General features: G+C 25.3%; 5 protein-coding genes across 7 annotated transcripts; 3 read left to right on the top strand and 2 right to left on the bottom strand.

Moving 5' to 3' along the window:
- Positions 1-49: 49 nt before the first annotated feature.
- On the top strand, positions 50-2011 carry LOC107069258 (protein YIPF6). 2 transcript variants are annotated; one of them, XM_015326420.2, is made up of 8 exons: positions 50-165; positions 475-522; positions 692-823; positions 908-986; positions 1060-1102; positions 1178-1309; positions 1385-1542; positions 1611-2011. In XM_015326420.2, the coding sequence occupies exons 2-8, from the start codon at positions 493-495 to the stop codon at positions 1724-1726; spliced, it is 690 nt and encodes a 229-aa protein (XP_015181906.1). In that variant the 5' UTR covers positions 50-165; positions 475-492; the 3' UTR covers positions 1727-2011. The 2 variants fall into 2 exon arrangements, with proteins under 2 accessions (XP_015181906.1, XP_015181905.1); XM_015326419.2 differs by lacking the exon at positions 50-165 and adding an exon at positions 172-382.
- A 350-nt stretch (positions 2012-2361) lies between these two features.
- Positions 2362-4780, bottom strand: BBS8 (tetratricopeptide repeat protein 8). Its single transcript, XM_015326421.2, has 9 exons — positions 4421-4780; positions 4122-4314; positions 3919-4051; positions 3703-3847; positions 3387-3635; positions 3132-3307; positions 2883-3054; positions 2596-2802; positions 2362-2521 (listed from the first exon to the last, which is right to left on the bottom strand). Exons 1-9 carry the CDS (start codon positions 4517-4519, stop codon positions 2405-2407), a joined length of 1491 nt encoding a protein of 496 aa, XP_015181907.1. The 5' UTR covers positions 4520-4780; the 3' UTR covers positions 2362-2404.
- A 71-nt stretch (positions 4781-4851) lies between these two features.
- On the top strand, positions 4852-10019 carry WDY (WD repeat-containing protein WDY). Its single transcript, XM_015326422.2, has 18 exons — positions 4852-5029; positions 5141-5234; positions 5315-5419; positions 5501-5692; positions 5779-5890; positions 6282-6418; positions 6493-6687; positions 6764-6971; positions 7029-7234; positions 7315-7515; positions 7590-7834; positions 7911-8168; positions 8251-8370; positions 8634-8896; positions 8985-9225; positions 9315-9489; positions 9592-9789; positions 9874-10019. Exons 1-18 carry the CDS (start codon positions 5001-5003, stop codon positions 9964-9966), a joined length of 3072 nt encoding a protein of 1023 aa, XP_015181908.2. The 5' UTR covers positions 4852-5000; the 3' UTR covers positions 9967-10019.
- A 144-nt stretch (positions 10020-10163) lies between these two features.
- Incenp (Inner centromere protein) lies at positions 10164-14285 on the bottom strand. Of its 2 annotated transcripts, XM_089176021.1 has the most exons (9): positions 14061-14282; positions 13346-13807; positions 12123-13268; positions 11862-12026; positions 11565-11758; positions 11291-11474; positions 11000-11203; positions 10776-10899; positions 10164-10665 (listed from the first exon to the last, which is right to left on the bottom strand). In XM_089176021.1, the coding sequence occupies exons 2-9, from the start codon at positions 13796-13798 to the stop codon at positions 10472-10474; spliced, it is 2664 nt and encodes an 887-aa protein (XP_089032147.1). In that variant the 5' UTR covers positions 13799-13807; positions 14061-14282; the 3' UTR covers positions 10164-10471. The 2 variants fall into 2 exon arrangements, with proteins under 2 accessions (XP_089032147.1, XP_089032148.1); XM_089176022.1 differs by lacking the exon at positions 11862-12026 and having other exon boundaries at positions 14061-14285.
- A 412-nt stretch (positions 14286-14697) lies between these two features.
- On the top strand, positions 14698-18876 carry LOC107069300 (cGMP-dependent 3',5'-cyclic phosphodiesterase). Its single transcript, XM_015326502.2, is given in 14 exon segments — positions 14698-15258; positions 15385-15527; positions 15638-15754; positions 15881-16173; positions 16340-16449; positions 16539-16678; positions 16757-16943; positions 17013-17194; positions 17265-17449; positions 17533-17797; positions 17878-17968; positions 17971-18164; positions 18265-18410; positions 18517-18876. Coding segments are annotated over 13 exon segments (2232 nt in total). The 5' UTR covers positions 14698-15258; positions 15385-15419; the 3' UTR covers positions 18731-18876.
- The last annotated feature ends 324 nt before the right edge of the window (positions 18877-19200 follow it).

Below are 19200 nucleotides of genomic sequence, written 5' to 3'. Positions count from 1 at the left end.
CGTAAAATAAAAAATAAAATATGCAATGATAAATTTGTAAAAATATCGAAATTCAAATTTTGCCGCCAAACAGCGCGCGCTGTATCTTAACTCGATCGATTCATTCGAGTTTTCTAACCTAGAGACATCTTGATCCTGATCACTACTATCGCTTTACGATTGGTGGTAATTTTATATTATTTTAATTCCATTTATAAAATGTGATAATTCGTGTTTGAAATAATTCATATCAATTAATTAATATTAATAGATAGTTTGACGTGTCAAATAAATATAATTATTATCGTCTTTTTATATGACAAAGTGGTTAGTTGTACGAAGTTGCCGCATAAAGAATAGTGTGCGTGTAATGTGTACACGTATTAAAGTGTAAAACATTAAAGTGTGTAAACAAGAATAATTACAATTTAACTTATGGTTATGTGAAATAATTCTACATTGATTTTATTTAATTATTCATTTTGTTATTTATAGATTTAAACATTTATAAATATGGCGAATTTGGGTGATACTAAACTTGATGTGAGTTTGATGTGTTCTAATATTTCATTTATTTTGACAGATATCATTTATTTGTCAGATGTTATTGCATGCTTTATTCTTTTTGAAAATAATCATGATGTATTCATTCTATTATTTTTATAATATTAAATAAAAATTATTTCTAATAATTTAATGAAATGTTAAACAGATGTACGATGATGCTACGTATGCAGTGGATCCTCAAAATGTCGAAGGAGAGATGACAGTAGGACCAAAACAAAAATCTAATCTTGGTGAACCTGAATTCAACACATTAGATGAACCGATAAGGGATACAATTGTAATTTATTAATACATCCTTTTGTTTACTGTAAATTTAATATCTTTTTAATCGAATAACAATTATACTTATTGTTTGATACAGCTTAGAGATGTTAAAGCTGTAGGAAAGAAATTCCAGCATGTTTTATATCCCAGAGAGAAGAAAAGCTTATTAAAAGAATGTACGTATATTTTATTTATTTAAACAATATGTCAACAAATTATTTAACATTTAACAATATCATTCATTTTTAGGGGATCTTTGGGGACCTTTAATGTTATGCACATTTATGGCAATGTAAGATTTATCATTTTACATATATTATTTATTATTTATACAATTTTTTAACAGAATATTTTATTTATTAAATAGGGTATTACAAGGATCATCCGATACAAGTGATAATTCCAACGATGGTGGGCCTGAATTCGCAGAGGTATTTGTTATAGTATGGATTGGGTCAATTGTCGTTACATTGAACTCAAAACTTTTAGGTGGTAACATGTAAGTATTGTTAAATACTTTGTATCATTCAATTTACAATTACAATCTTCATCAATTATATTCTTTACATTTTAGATCATTTTTTCAAAGTGTCTGCGTATTAGGATATTGTTTATTACCAACTACAATTGCATTAATTTTATGCAGATTTATATTAATAGTTGAACAGAATGTTTTATTGTTCATATTAAGATTTATCATTACTATGATCGGATTTATATGGGCAACGTATGGTTAGTATATTATAGAATAAATATAATAAGATTTATATCGATTATTATAATTTATTATTTTAATTTAGCATCAATGGCATTCCTTGGAGACAGTCAGCCAGTTGGAAGAAAACCTTTGGCTGTTTATCCTATTTTTTTATTTTATTTCGTTATCTCATGGTTAGTAATATCTCATACGACATAAAATCAAATGATAGCTATTAATGATATTTTATATAAAAGAGACTGTACATGTAACTAATTCGTCTTAGTATTATTAGACATGTGATTGTAATTCAAAATGATATATGCATATATAGATGCTTTATCATTTATGATTGATATTATCTGTCTGTCTTCTTTACTTTTTTTTATCAATTACGAAGCATGTATGTACTATGAAGTATTAGTTGCTGAACCGTCGTTTTGTATATCTCTATTAAAGTATTTATATATACATATATACATAAAGAAAAGAAAAAAAAGAAAATAAATATTTATAATAATCTATCTAATATAATCTTGCAAGCAAATTATAAAGACATACAATTATATATATATATATATATATATATATATATATATTTATATATATTAAGTTTTAATTTTCCTCACATTATATTATTATTCCATGAAAATAAAATGTACAAAGATTAATAATTATTGATAAACAAGAAGATCGTGGTTAATATTTTGTAAATAAATATTTCTTACTATTATTGTAAAAATTGATATAATGCAAATTGTTTTTATTTAATATTTTGATTAATGAATAATCACAAAAATCTTCTTCTTCTTCTTCTTCATTGTTTTTCTTTAACATTAATACTACATACAATGCATTTTTTTTGTAATATAAAATAATTCTCCATAGTATTATATCTTACATATGACAAAAATATTGTTCCAATTTTTTAAGAAGATCTTTACTATCACAATGTTCTGGATATACATTTAATGATTTTTGTATTGCAATGTAGCTCGTTTGAAAATCACCTAACTGTAATTAAATCATGTGATAAGATTTTGTTGAACAATGTATTGTATATTTATATTGAAGTATTATTTAAATACCTTGTATGCCAAATGTGCACTATTAAAATGTGGTTCATGTATGTAATTTGCAATAGTGGCTGCCGCATGAAAATAAGTCCTAGCTGTTGTAACATTACCATTTTTCATTTGTATTACTCCGAGATTATTATATGCCAATGCATGTCTATTATCAACAGCAATGGCAAGTTTCAAACATTCTTCTGCCATTTCTAAATCACCTAAACTCTAAATCCATATATAAAAAAAAACAATCAAATTTTATACAAAACCAATTGTACAATGTAAATCTTATTGTGTTTTCTTACGATTGCGATATGAGAAATATTGTACCAAACGTCAGCTTTGTTTTCATCATTGGCAAGATTCAATGCTCTTTCAAAACACGAAATTGTATGATCGTATTGTTGTGCATAAAAACAACACAATCCAAGATTATTAAATAATTCAGCATTATAAACACCCATTTGTAATAATCGTCTATAATAATATAATAATTCATCTTTAAAAAAGAAAAAAAATATAAAATACAACAAATAAATGATATTTCAAATTACCTGTAAAAACGTAAAGCCAATTCTGGTTGATCATTATAAAAATGATGCATTCCAATACTTGCAATAGCTTCCGTATGAGAAGCATCTTCTTGAGCAATCATTTTATAATATTTCATAGACATCGACATATTATTTAAGCCTTCAAAAATCCGTCCCATCTCAACGAGTATAGTAACCTGAAATATAAAATTGTCAAACAATAAAATATTCTTTTATACATTTTTTAGAATATAATTTGTAATATAAATAACATACATCATTTGGAAAATATTCAAGACCACCTTTACATGTATCCAAAGCAGCCAATGGTTGATCTAATCTAATATATACTCTAATCAATCTTACAAACGTTTCAATACTTTTACAATCACGTAATGCTGATCTAAATTGTTGTTCTGCATCTCTCACTAAACCTAATGTATAATAACACTTTCCTAATTGTACCTTCCACCACCAATCTTTGTATTGACAAGCTTGCGTTGCTTGTACTGCTAAATCAAGAGCCTGAAAAAAAAACTGTATTTTAATTTATATAAATTAAATACATTCATATATACATATCAATACTTACATATCTGGCATCATGTTCGTGATAATAAATGTATTCGAATAAAGGTTTAGCAACGCAAGATTGATTTGCATACTTTGTTATATTTAAACGCGACAATTGTATAAAAGGCCCATCAGGTTCAGTTAACATAGATGCAGTACCAAGTCTACACACCCACACACACAAGATATATTACATATTAAAGTAAACGTTAATTAATTAAAAAAATTAACAAACCTAACACTTCTTCCTGAAATAGAAGTAATAGGTCTTGCTGTAGCAGCTGTTCTTGGTATTCTCAATGCTTGTTCCATTGTTTGCGATACTGCTGATTGTGTTGCAGGTCTAACAACTCCAGTAACTGGTCTACCTTTTTAAAAAAAATGGAATATATTGATTACTGTAAATATTTCAAATGAATTGTTTCTAGGATATTATACCTGATTGAGTTTTAGGACGGATTCCATGTTCGTTTTGAGAAGTTCCAGGATTTTTTAAAGACGTTCCTGGTCTTGGCATTGAAGTTACTGTATAATTATCTAACAAACCTTCTGCAATACCTTCTTCTTCACTTTCTATATCGTCGACGTATACTTGTAATGTTAAAGCACGCATTTTTAAAACCCATACTGCCTAAAAGTTAAAATGAACATGTTTCAAAATGATAATAAGATTAGAACAAATTCATAATTATGTTTAATGAAATAATATCAAATGATGATGTTAAATATATTCATACCTGATCTAATGGATTTTTTTTTAATAATTCTGTACACATAGTTGCACAAGTTTCATATTTTTGTCGACTGAACAAACTCAAAGCGATAAATAAATCCATGGTATTGAGTAGAAATTTGACAAATAAAAATAAGCAAAACAAAACAAACAAAATGAAATTATTTCAATAATATTTTATTTATACATGTAATATATGTTTTGGTATACCTGTTATACTAACAGGTTCTACTATAGTATTGTATATACCTGCAGCAGGTGTATACTTTTTATTGATTAGTTTCTTTACGACCCACTTTAACATTTCTTACAATTCGATTGAAAATTATTATCTTCTTTTTATTATTATTATTATTATAAATATTCATGTAATCCGAATTTAGTTACATATCATTACAAACTTCAATGATTTTTATTTTTTTCTTATTTTGTATGATTGATTTTTTTTTTCTATTTAAAATTCTATTATACAAAGTTTTATAGATGATTTTTAAATAATAATAAATTATTTGTAAGAATTGTTAAAGTATAAATGTGTGTGTGTGTGTGTGTTTTTTTTATAAACAATTTATTATACAACAATAATGGCATATATTAATTATGATGACGTCAAGTTAATAGAAATTTATATTAATTATAAAACCAACGATTTTTTTGTTTTCTTTTTTTTTTTTTTGTTATGATTTATATTTGTAGTATTTTGAGATTATTTTTATTGTTGTAGGATAAAAAATGAATTTGAGAAGTTTTTTAATAGAAAAAGTATTGCAGAACAATGTACGAAAGAATCATTGACACGTTTATACAAACAATTTTTAGTAAGTAATTTAAATATACATGATATTTATTAAAAACAAAAACAAAAAAATCATTTTTATATTAACATCAATATTTGTAGATAACGAAAAATGAAGAAATGGATAAGTCACAGTTAAACAATGCTTTTGTATCTATCTTAAATATAAAATTATCTTCTGAAGCTTTTAATATCTTATTTAGAAAGGTAACTAAATTATTTCTATATATATATATATATATATATATATAAATTATTGAAAATAATTGATATAATATTAATTTGTAGATAAATATTAAAAATGATGGATACGTAACGTGGAATGAATTGATTTCATATTTATTAATGGAATTTCAATTGATAGATGTATCGATACAACATCAAATGTTACAGCTTCCAGTTACAGGTACACCTGTAATATTAAGAGCACATCATCGTACGCCAATTTGTAGAATTGCTTTTTATCCTGAATTACTTCCAGTGAGTGCATGTCATTTATTAAAAAAAAAAAATAATGTAAATGAAATGAAATATTTATTGATGAAAGAATATTATGTATATGATAGGATCGAAGTAGAAGTTTTCAAAGAGGGTGTTATTTGACTATTAGCAGAGATGGAGTCATTAATTATTGGTCATTAGATTTTAAATATGAACGCAGTGTACAATCTACTAATCGTTAGTAATTTTTATATTCATTATATTCAATTATTTTATTAATATATATGTCACACATATTATAATATGTTATTTATAATAGTTTATACTTTGACTAGCATATATTGTTTTTGAAGATACAACAAACTGCAATAACTGACAATATTAATTATATTAATATAACTTCATATTAATGATATTATAGTAATTATATTAAATTATTTTTTATTAGTACATGCACACATATTATAATATGTTATTTATAACACTGTATATTTTGACTAGCATATATTGTTTTTGCAAATACAACAAATTGCAATAACTAACATAATATTTTAATTATATTATATTAATTGTATTAAATTATATTACAATTACATATACACACATTATATAATTATATTGTTTACAGCATTTTTGAAGATACAACAAACAGCAATAACCGACATGATATTAATGCCAGATGTACAAATAATTTGTGTCAGTTCTACAGAACGTGATTTAAGATTTTACGATGTTGTTGCAAAGAAATTTGAATTACGTGTTATGGTCTGTATTAATATATATATATGTATTTCTTACTTAACATTTATATTAATTTATATAAAATATATATTGTATAGATATCAAGTTTGGATCATGTTGTCTCGTGTATGTCATATTACTTCAGTTCTAAAATAAATGAAAATTCTTATATTATTTTGGGAGATAAAAGTGGATCCATTATAATTATGACTTTTTCATCTATAGAAAAAGGACCTTTCAAACAACAGCCTGAATATAATACATTGTTCATTCGTTATGAAGCAGTTATCAGAGTAAATAAATAATAATATTCATTAATGTCTTATTAACAATATCTTTCATATTTGTTTGAACAGTATTTCATTACAGGATGAGTTACCTGGTCTTAAAGTTACTGTAATAAAACTTGTACATACAAATTGGGTAAATCAAGTAGCTTATTATGGAAGTCTTCGTGCTTTCATGTCTAGCAGCAGATGTTCAGAATGTTCATTATTATTTAGCGATCCAACGAGAATAAGAATTCATTATAAATTTACCATAGAACGTGGAATATCTTGTTTTAATTTTTGCGAAGGTAATTTCATTATTTTATTCATTAATATTTATTCATTATTATAAATTGTATACACAGAAAGTCAAATACTTGTAACTGGTGGACCCGATTGTATCGTTCGTGTTTGGAATCCTTTTGTACCAAAAAAAGCGAGCAATACTTTTCAAGGACATAAAGCAACTATTTGTGCTATAATTATAGAAAATGTAGGTCAGCGTATATTTTCTTTATCAAAAGATAGATGTATCAAAGTTTGGGATGTACCTTCTCATACCTGTATACAGGTAACATATTAATTTTTGTTTATCTATGAAACTTAATATTAACAAACATTGTATATTTCTTATTGTTTTTTTTTTCTTAGACGTACAATGGTTTACAATTTAAATTAAATGAACATATTAAAGTATCTGTAATTTATAATGATTTAACACATAAAATGATAATAGCTGGTATGGTAATTGCCATAGTTGTTTGTGGACAAGTGATCAATAAAGAAACATCAGATGGTATTACTCATACAAAACCAATTAGCTCTGTACTTTATAATCATTTATATAAAGTAGTATGTAAATATTTCTTTTAATACAAATATTGTTATATTTTGTATGAATTATATATTACTATCATTAAATTTAGATTGTTTCTACAGGATTAGATTCGTGTATTATTGTATGGGATCCTTGGCTAGGTCGTCGTTTGTATTTAGTTACCAATGCTCATAGTATTTTATTATATGGACAATATGTTAACATTGAAATTACTGCTGCTACCTTTGATGATTCTGAACAATTGTTGATAACTGGTGCTAGAAATGGTTCATTGAAAATTTGGAATTTTAATACTGGAACGTGTTTACGAAATATGGCAATAGAAGATCAATGGTATAATTAAATTTAATTCTGTTAATTTCATTTTGTTTTGTTTATACAGTTATGAATATGTAATTATTTGTTACAGTGAGATAACAAGTTTAAGTTGGGTTGAGAATCGTGTTTTATGTACCGGATGGAATCGACGTGTTACAGAATTTACAATTTCTGAACTTGATACCTATAAAAAAAGTTGGGAATTGATACACACGGATGACATATTATTCTCGGCTGTAAGATATCCACAAGTTTTAACTACAGCTTCATACAATGGTGAAATCATATTTTGGCAACTTGAAACAGGTCAACCGTACAGAAGATATCAAGTGAGTAATGCAACTGGAAGGTAAGGATTTTAATTAAAAGTATATATTAATTATAACAATATTCTATGTTCAATTGTAATTGAATAATTTCAATTTACATAGGTTTGATATTAAATATAAAAGTTATCTTAAAGAAGATACTAAACAGTCTTCATCGATAAAAGAAATCCAATTGGAGAAAGAAAGTTTAAATGAAGGATATTTAAATACAAATCAATCTGGGTAATTAGATTCAAAAATAATTATTTTAAACATAAATATATCTTAATATATATATATATATATAAATTACGTCACGTCACGTTGTTTGTTCGCAATGGACTCCCAAATTACTGAACCGATTTTAATCAAATTTTGCACACTGTGTGCAGTTTCATTCAACTTGAAAGATAGGATAGTTTATATCTCAATTTATAATCGCAATATTATGTTACACCCCTAGTATATATATATATAAAATTCTGTTTCTATTTTGATTTGTATAGGAATAAAATGAATATTTCTTCACATCAAGAATCAGCGATAAATATAACAAGATCAGTGACTGTCACTGCTATTATATATTTAAATTCAAGACCAATACATTCAAATATCGGTACATTACTAGTCTCACTTGAATCTGGAATCATTCAAGTATGGAGTCATCATCCATCTGGAGGATTTTTAGGAGGTTTTTCAGTTATTCATGCAAGAAGAGACTCAGCTATTTCATTAGCTACCGATCCTGAAAATAATTACTTGATAACAGGTAAAATATCAAAATGATATATATATATATTAAAAATCATATTTATTCAGTATGTAAACAAAAAAAAAACAAAAAACTGCACTTGTAGGTCATTGTCTCGGTTATATAAAAGTTTGGTATATTGCAAATTACATGATACCTAATCCTCCCAAGTTATGTATGCCATTATTGAGATTAGAATTTCCATTTCTTTGGAGAGATCAAATAAATGGTCGTGCTAAACGTGCTGTAAAAGATCAACCGTTACCACTTTTATTATCGTCTCATCGTGGTCATACAAAACCAATTACATGTCTTCAATTAATTCCTAACGCACGTATTATTATTAGGTATTTATTTATTGATTTATTTATTTATTTATTTATATCATTATGAATCATGATATAATATTATTTATGATTGTATTATTATTTTTAAGTGGAAGTTTAGATCATACGGTACGTTTATGGACTTTAGGAGGACGTTACATATCAACTTTGGGAACTTTTAAAGAATGGATGCCAATTTTACCTAATATACCTGCATATCAATATTTTCAACACTTTAGATATCCCATGGATATCAAAAGATCAGCTAGTTTTACTACCATGAAAGTAATAAACAAATATAACACGATACATTAATATATCTCATATACATATAATAATTAATAATAATAATAATAATAATAATAATAATAATAATTTATAAACAAGGTTCTTCAAGGAGGCTTAGGCTCAGTTGAAGCTAAAGATATTGACGAAAGTGATTATTTCAAAGAAATACCTGAAGAAGGTAGATTAATGTTGTATGGAGTACAATTGCAAAGTCCATTTCTTGGTAATTATTTCAAAGTATACGACAAAACGAGACATTACATTGAACCAATCATATTGGATAATTCTTTGACGCATGTAAGTTTATAATTTAGAACATTTTCTAAGATATTATATATATATATATATAACTTTGATCCTTTTTTTTTATAACATTGATAGATACCGGTGTATACGCATCTAACGACACATGATTTAAATCACGTTGAATCTAAATTATCTTTAATTGTACATGACAAAAAGGAATTGCATTGAAACGACGTCTATATATATATATACATATATATATATATATAATCATTGTTATTAATTTTATTCATGCCAAATAATATTACGAATAAATAAAAAAAAGAAGAAGAAGAAGAAGAAAGATATAGTAATGAATAAAATTAAAACCAAATTGTCATACAAAGAAACATTATAAAAGTAGAAACACTCATAGTATAACTGAGTATATTATTATTTTTTTTTTTTTTTATGAAGTATTTAATACAAAATTATAACATACGTACGTCGATGAAAAATAGAAAGCACAACACCACACATTGTATGTGCATATCAGATAATTCATAATAAGTTCATTGGATTTTTGATATGTTACTCAATAGCGTACAAAAATTCTTGAACAGTTGAAATATTATATTAAACAGGTTATGCTTAATAATAATAATAATAATAATAATAATAATAATATTAATAGTGCTTTTATGATTAAATATCCAATTTTTAATTGAAAAAGTATATATATATATAAATTAAATTATTCAGTTTCCATCATGGAATAACGCGGTGGTGTTTTCCAAATTGCACTGGATGTACGTTTCAATTTGTTTCTATCAATGCCAATAAATAATTCTGTTAAATCTGGTGTACACTTTCGAGTATCGAAGAATTTATAAATTGCTATATCCGGTATATATCTTTGCATCGCTAATTGTGCTTTTCTAACATTTGCTAAAACAAATATAAATATACAAAATTAATATTATTAATATTATTATTATTATTTAAAATCAAAGTATATATTTGTTAAATAATAATGATTAAAAAAAAAAAATACTTACGTTGTGCCCAATGAGGAATAACATGTTTTGGTCTACTTTCATCATCTGATTCATCATCATCAGGTTCACTATCAAGAACATAATTTACTGGTTCCGGATTTTTATTAACAGCTACTTGTTTATTCTAAAAAAAAAACAAAAACAATATATTATATTAATCATATCATAAATAATATATAATATAAAAAAACAACAACAAAAAAAAAAATACAAGAACAACTAACTTTAGCTTGCGATTGTATCATTTGTGCTTTCAATCTCATTGTTTCTAAAGCAATTTGTTGTTGAGCTCTTGCTTCCTGTTCTCTACGTTTTTCAGCTTCCTGTTCTCTACGTCTTTGTTCAACAAGTAAACGTTCAGCTTCTTCTTGTTCAATTAATCGTTGTAATCTCAATTGTTCTTCTAATTTTCTCTTCTCTTCTTTTTCCTATAAAAAAATAAAAAAACAAGTTACAACAATTATATATAGGGTTGTTCTCTTGTTTCTTTTTTTTTTTTATAGATTGTATTTTACCTGAGCTCTTTGTAATTGTGCGAGCCGTTTCTTTTCCATTTCTTCCCGTTGTTTTTCTTGCAATTGTTGTGCCAATTTTGCTTTCTCTTCTTTTTCTCGTTCCGCCCTCAAACGTTTCTCCATTTCTTGTTTCTCTTTGGCTTCACGTGCCAATCTATTCTTCAATTCTTTTTCTTCTCTCTTTCTACAAGGGGACAAATGATTTTTTTTTTTACATTAAATTAAATTAAATTAATAACAATCATTTTTGTAAATATTACAATTGTATTATTACCTTCTTTTCTCTTCTGTCTGCAATCTCAAAGCTTCGTCTCTTTTTCTCCTTGCATTTTCTTCATTACCTTGTTTACGTTTCTTTTCTTCTATTTTATCTATAGAATTTTGTTTGCTAGTTGATTTTAATATTGGAATAAATGATTCCATTGATGTTAAAATATTTGTACGCGAGGCGGTTAAAGCTTTCGTAGACTGAAAATAAAATATAAATTTATTTAAAAAAAAAGAAAAATGTATCTTTTACATTGAAAGGATGTAATAATAAATAGAAAATTATTTGTATATTGAAATTTACGCTTGGAAGTATTAAATTGTTCACTGGTGTATGTGCAATACGATTAACAGACATTGGTAATTGTATTTTAGGTTTACAAAGTGGAGTTGCTTTCTGTTTTATTTTGGAAATAGTTTTTTCATTCTGCGATAACAATTTGATTTTGTTTTCTATGTTATATTTATTCTGAAAAAAAAATAAAATGAGATTGTTATTAATGATAAGATAAAATGAAAACAAAAAAAAAAGAAAAAAAGAAAAACAATCAAACAATTCACTCACTTCTTTAATGTCTTCTTCTTCCTTAACTTGTCTGGCCAAAGAAATTTTTTTCGCTTTGGCAAGCGACTTACGAGCTAATTTTTGTGCAACATTTTTATCAACTTCAGCAGCAGCCATTGCACGTGTTTTAGTTCTGGTTATTCTCCCAGGTGCATCAACGTCATTTAATTTCGGACTACTCATGCAAACTTGTTCAAATGCTTCAACTCGTTTTTTAACAGATTCCTTGGCATAAGGACTGAACAAGGCATTAGATTTGTATGCACTTTTAATATCCTTTATAGTAGCATTTTCTTTTGTAATAAATTTTACTGGTGTATTAAGAACTTCTTCGTCACTCGTTGATGGTGATTTCATCATCATTTGATTTTGTTTCTTAATATTATTTACTTTCATAGTTTTAACCTTTCCTCGTATTTTCTTTAATTCCGGTGATGATTCGTCATCGGTTATTAATTCGTCGAATTCTTTATTTGCCATAGCTTCTTTCAATTGTTCTATTTTATTCTTTTGCTCTTTCTTAGGTTTAATAATCGTATTATTATCATCAGATGCAGTATTATTATTATTATTATTATTATTATTATTTAATTTATTATTCTTATCATTTTGTTCGTTAGTTTTTAATTGTTTATTGTCATTTTCATTGCTAATCAAATTAGCTGAATTTTTCTTTATCGTTACTGTCTCGTTTAATGCTAAATGCCTTGATAAAGGTTCTATAACTACTGTTGCGTTCATTATTTTATCTAATAAATTAGAACTAACTTTCATCGTTGAATTCATAATTGGAGGATGTTTTGGTAATGCATCTTCATACATTGATGGTTCATCAATATCATCCGTGATACGAGCAGGTGGTGTTTCATTGACTACATTATCTTTCTTATTATTACCTTTTTGATTATCTTTCGAAATTTTTCTTTCACTAGTTCTACGATTTTCTAAACTATAAGTACAATCATTAAATTTAACATTGTCCTCTTCAGCGCTAATTTGCATTTTGTTATTGTCATTGATATTTTCTTGATAATTGTTACTATTTTTGTCTTCCTCAATTCTACTGTGTTTCGCTGGTCTTTTATCTTCATCTTCATCAGAACTTCGTGAAGATTTGGTCCTTTTGATTTTTTTATCGGAATGTACCTACAATAATAAAATCAATTATATTTCATTAATGAATGTCTGGTTAAATGATATTTGATCTATAAATTAATAGAAACCTTATAAGTATCGTTGTTGGATTGAGAGTTTTCAACAGGTCTTCGTAATTTAGTATTCAACAGCATAGATTGTTGTTTTCTTATATTATCTGCAGCAGCTTTAGAAGCATTACGCCTTGTACTTCTAACACCAATAGTTTCTTCTAAATTCATTTCATTTTTCACTTTATCATCATTATCAATGGAAGATACTGTATCCTCAGTATTTAATATATTATCTTCAGGTATTGTTTCAATACGTTGTAAACCCTTTTTATTAACTAATTTTGAAGTTTTTGTTATAAGAGGCACAGACGGTGATTGTGATATTTGTGCTACCATAGCACGAAGATAACTTAAAAGTTCATCCGCATTATCTCTTATAGATTTTTTAACTTCTTCGCAACAATTAAAAAGATCTTCAGCATCTTTAGCAATAATCGATTTGATCCGATCTTTAGAATAATTATTCATTTTTAAAACCTAACAACAAATCAATATTAACATTGTTTATATAAATATATCAGAGTTACAATGTGACATGCATTCAATTAAATCAAACGTGAAATAATGAACATAAATCAATGTAGAAAATTTTTTACAAATATTATACAATATGAATTTATCATTAACTATTTAATTATGTTAGAATAATAAATGATAAGTTTATAATATGGTTAAACTATAGGTATGCTTAAATAGCGCGCGAAAATGACCTTAAACATTAAACTCATACCTTAATGTTCTAAACAGTTTAATTAGATTACAAGTTAAATGAATGATGATGTATTTCAGTTACACTTCGTTAATATACAACTATCACGTAAAATAATAAATTTTTAATAAATATTCATAAAAATGAAACTAAATAAACTGTCACCGAGGACGCCCATTTCGCGTACAACCGGGCTATATTAAGTCGGCTTTTATTTCTCACACGTTTCTACTTAACGTCTTTTCCGTTTAATTTGAATTTTTAACTACTGGCGCCACCTTGATTCGTAACAAGTCAAACCAATCGAGATCATTTGTAAATTCCTCAAAAGTGCATTTATAAAAGTGTATTCTTCATTGTGATTGGTCGATCCTGTATATTTATTTGAATTTTTAACTATTGGCGCCACCTGATTTGTAAAAAGTTAAACCAATCGAGATCATTTGTAAATTCCTCAAAGTGCATTTATGAAAGTGTATTCTTGATTGTGATTGGTTGATACTAAATATGCGTATTCGCTTTAAAGATAAATGGAAAATTTGTTGCATTTTTTAATCTTTTTTTATCTTACAAAATTACTCATGCAATAGTATCTACTATATATATATATATATATATATATATATATATATATATGTATTTATAGTAAATGAATGTCACGTGTTTATTCGTATTTATAAAAAATCATAAAAAATCTTGATAATACTAATAATAATAATAATAATAATAATAACAATGCAGAAGGAATTTTTATTCAACAAATCTAATAAGTTTAATAATGCAATTACATTTCTAAGATATATAGATATGTAGATACATATAGATATCTATTAACCAATCACAATTTTGGATTAAAAAATAAAATCGAGTTAATATATAAGTGTGACGATAAATATATATTATAATTAAACAGGATGTATAAACGGGATATAATATTAAAGGGGCGCGAAAGAAAAAAACAAGATTTAAACTTCGATTAGATTTAATCTTTGTTTATCATATCATAAAGTTACAATTTTTATTTTTCAACAAAGAATGATGTATTAGTATTACTTATATTTTATAACCAAGTAAAAGATAGTTTCTATATAAATTGTTATATATATATATATATAGACATATATATATATATGTTAATAATTATAATTAAATTTTAATATTTATTTAAATTTGTGATATCTCAACATACTCATATTTATTTGTTAATAATTTAAATAAGGTAATTACAAATATTCATAATAATGTTTTAATCATGATTTAGTTTCTAATTGACATAATTATATAAATTTAAATTTGAAAATGATCATGATTAACAAAATGATTTAATTTAATTTCTTTTTACAAGACACAACTGTGCTGTTATAGAAATTAAAAAGAAATATGGACTCATTTAATTTGAAATCAACTGATCCTAATACAATTCTGTCATTAATAGAAGAATTAAGTGATTTATCTTATGCAGAAATACAATTAAAATTAAATACATACGTACGTATAATTGATAATACAAATTAATTTATTTTTAATTAATTAATTATTTAAGAATACTAATTAATATAATTTTTCATATTTTTCTTCTTTTTTTTTTTCTTTTTCAGATACAAACTAAGACTGGTACAAAATTATGTTTCCTTGCTTCTATTTTATATGAAAGAAAAGAAACAGTTATACATGTAATAGGTAACAAAATTTTGGATCAAGAATTAAGATTACCTGTAAGTAAAATATATTCTTATTTGTTAATTAATTAAACAATTAGATTAAATAATTAATATTGTTTTTAAATACCTCCCCCTTCTCCCCCCCCCAACACGTATATTCAATTAATAATTCATTTTCAGATATCAAATATCTTAAATAAAATAATTGATTCGCCGAAAACAATAATGGCTAGTTCTTCCGAATTAACTAAAGAATTATTACAACACATTTATTTATTAGATAAACATTATATAGATGAACCATTTTTGTTAATTCCTGTACAACATCATGATCATCATGATCATCATCATCATCATCATCATCGTCGTCATGATCCAAAACAATTAACGGCATTGGTCGTGTGCATAATTGGTTGTGAAAATAAAACTACATCTATAGAGACATGTACAAAAATAGTTGTGGAATGTTTTAGGTAAAATAGAATTTTCTTCCTTTTTTTTTTTTTTTTTTTTTTTTTTTTTTAATGTTTATAGAAAAATAGAGAATAAATCTATTTTCTATAAATGAGAATTAATTAAATTAGGGATACATATTTTTGTAGTAGTAGTAGCAATAGTAAATTCTACTACTGTGTATAGATATTGCCTTGGATATGTTCTAAGCTCGTTAAGATGTTACGAAGAAACTCGATTAAAACATCAATGTCAAAATATACTTGCTATTTCTAGAAAACTTATTACTCGTTTAGGTACATTACATTTTTTTCTATTTAATATACATTTCATTTTATTTTATATAAATATATATGTATTAATTTAAAATTATATTATTCAATAGGAGATTTAACTGATCTATTACGTGAAATTATGACTGAAGTTAGAAATCTTACGAAAGCTGAACGATGTTCCTTATTTCTTTTGGAAAATGATCAACAAGAGTTAGTTGCATATGTGTTCGATGGAATATCCATAAAAGAAGTGAGAGTTGTTATTATTATTTATATTTGATTACATAATTTATATATATAAAATAATTCTAATATTTTGTTTGTACAGTTTGTTAAAGAAATGCGAATATCTGTGAGTAAAGGAATCGCTGGTCACGTTGCTATGACTGGACAATTATTAAATATCAAAGATGCTTATGAACATCCATTATTTTATAAAGGTATCGATGAAGCAACTGGTTTTAAGACTAAAAATATACTTTGCTTTCCAATCCGTGACGAAAATGGAATAGTTGGTAAATATTAATATATACAATTATTATCATTAATTTAATAATTAAACGATGTATAATAAATGTTAACAGGTGTCGCTCAACTTTGTAATAAAATAGGTGGCTTGTATTTTGACGATTTTGACGAAGAAATTGCAACTGCTGTTAGTATTTATTGTGGTATTACGATTATGCATAGTATTGTTTATAAAAAAATGAAAGATGCACAAGCTAGAAATAAATTGAGCAATGAAGTGATGATGTATCATATGAAGGTAAAACTGTAAATCTTAAATTTACATCATTTATTTGTTTTTAAACATATTCTAATACATCAAATTGTAGGTCGAAGACGAAGCTGTTTTTGAATTGCTTAATTGGAAAGTTAAAGATAACATATCAGACTTTGGTGAATTTCATTTTAGTCCTAGAGATATATCCTATGAAGACATGTCTTGTTGTATGATCAAAATTTTTAGTGATTTAAATTTTATTCAATATTTTAAAATTAAAATGAACACATTAGCCAGGTAATTTAAAATTAATAGAAAATAGAAATATTTCATTGAGTTAAAGATTAATGTAAATATCTTTTTTTTTTCTTATTATGCAGGTTTATATTATATGTTAAAAAAGCTTACAGACATGCGCCATATCATAATTGGGTGCACGCTTTTTCCGTAGCACACTTTGCTTATTTATTAATTAAAAATTTGAATCTTATCAAAGACAATTATTTAACGTACTTGCAAGCTTATGTATTTTTAGTATCGTGTCTGTGTCACGACATTGATCACAGAGGAACCAATAATGCTTTTCAAACTACGTCCGATACAGTTTTAGCAAGTCTTTATAGTTCTGAAGGTTCTGTCATGGAGGTAGATCAATCTTATGAATTATTTGATTTATATTATAAATATAGATTATATATATATATATAAGTATAATTATTTAACAGAGACATCATTTTGCACAAACTATGTGCATCTTAAATACAGAAGGTTGTAACATATTTGAACATTTTACTAGTCAACAATACAGAGAAGCATTGGGTTTTCTAAAAGTAACATTTTAGCAACCGATTTAGCATCTCACTTGCGCGATATCAAAAAACAAAGCGAAATGATCAAAAATGGATATAAAAGTGATGATACGAAAAATCAAAAACTTCTTTGTGGTATGTTAATGACCTGTTGTGATCTCAGTGATCAAACTAAGGATTGGACGATTACCAAAAAAACTGCTGTAATTATTATTACAATTTTTTTTTTTAAATCCTGAGATACAAGAGAAAGCTGATAATACAATTTGAAATATTTTCTTTTTTTGTTTTTTTTTTTATTAGGAATTAATTTACGAAGAATTTTTTTCTCAAGGTGATTTGGAAAGAAGTATGGGTAAAACACCGATAGAAATGATGGATAGAAATAAAGCTTTTATACCGGATCTACAAGTTGAATTTATTACAGATATTGTTGTTCCAGTTTTTACGTAAGTATTATTTATAAATCTACGAAATTGTTTTTTTTTTTTTTTTTATGTTTAGAAGAAGAAAGAGAACAAAAAAAAAAAAAGAACTACTTGTTTCTTTTCTTAGTAATCTGGCCATGTTATTTCCAATGGCTAAATCATTTGTTGACAATTTGAAACATAATAAAAATTTATGGGAAGCTTCGAAAAAGGTATTTGAAAAATATGCCGAAAATGGAATACAGGGTATGAAAGTCCTGTTGGATCCTAATTTTGAAACTGAAGTATTCCATATTTATTGTAAAAACAGTCAAGAGAATACAAATGTTGTTCCATGTTAAATCTTAAAAAAAAACAAAATATTTATATTTAAATAATAATAATAATAATTACATGCAAATGTATAAAATAATAATAGTTAGAAAATATTTAATATTAGTTCTGTAAAAAAAAAAAACGATATTAATGTTAAATATAAATCTTACATATTTAAATATTTAATTGAAAAAAAAAAAGAGGTTAACACGAAATATTTCCAATTTAGAATAAAATTCAAAATATTTCCTTCGTTCCTTCTATCTTTTTTATTTTTTATATTTATACCTAAAATATTTAATTATTAGCATTCATTTTAATATTTATAACTATTTTTTACTTTTTTTTCGATTGGCTACATTGACGGGAGAACAAAATTGAGTGTTACATATTTTAAAGTTGGCTGCACTTTTAAATGTTGTTTTGACTCAACACAACGTTTAATGATAGTCGTATATATACAAATGTTTCATAATTATTAATAATGTGTGCAATT

Source organism: Polistes dominula, unplaced genomic scaffold, assembly GCF_049000335.1.
Source record: "Polistes dominula isolate Pdom_NZ unplaced genomic scaffold, Pdom_raw_medaka contig_21, whole genome shotgun sequence".
Taxonomy (NCBI): domain Eukaryota; kingdom Metazoa; phylum Arthropoda; class Insecta; order Hymenoptera; family Vespidae; genus Polistes; species Polistes dominula.
The sequence above is the reverse complement of the archived record's forward strand: the minus strand, read 5'-3'. Positions and strand labels throughout refer to the sequence as shown.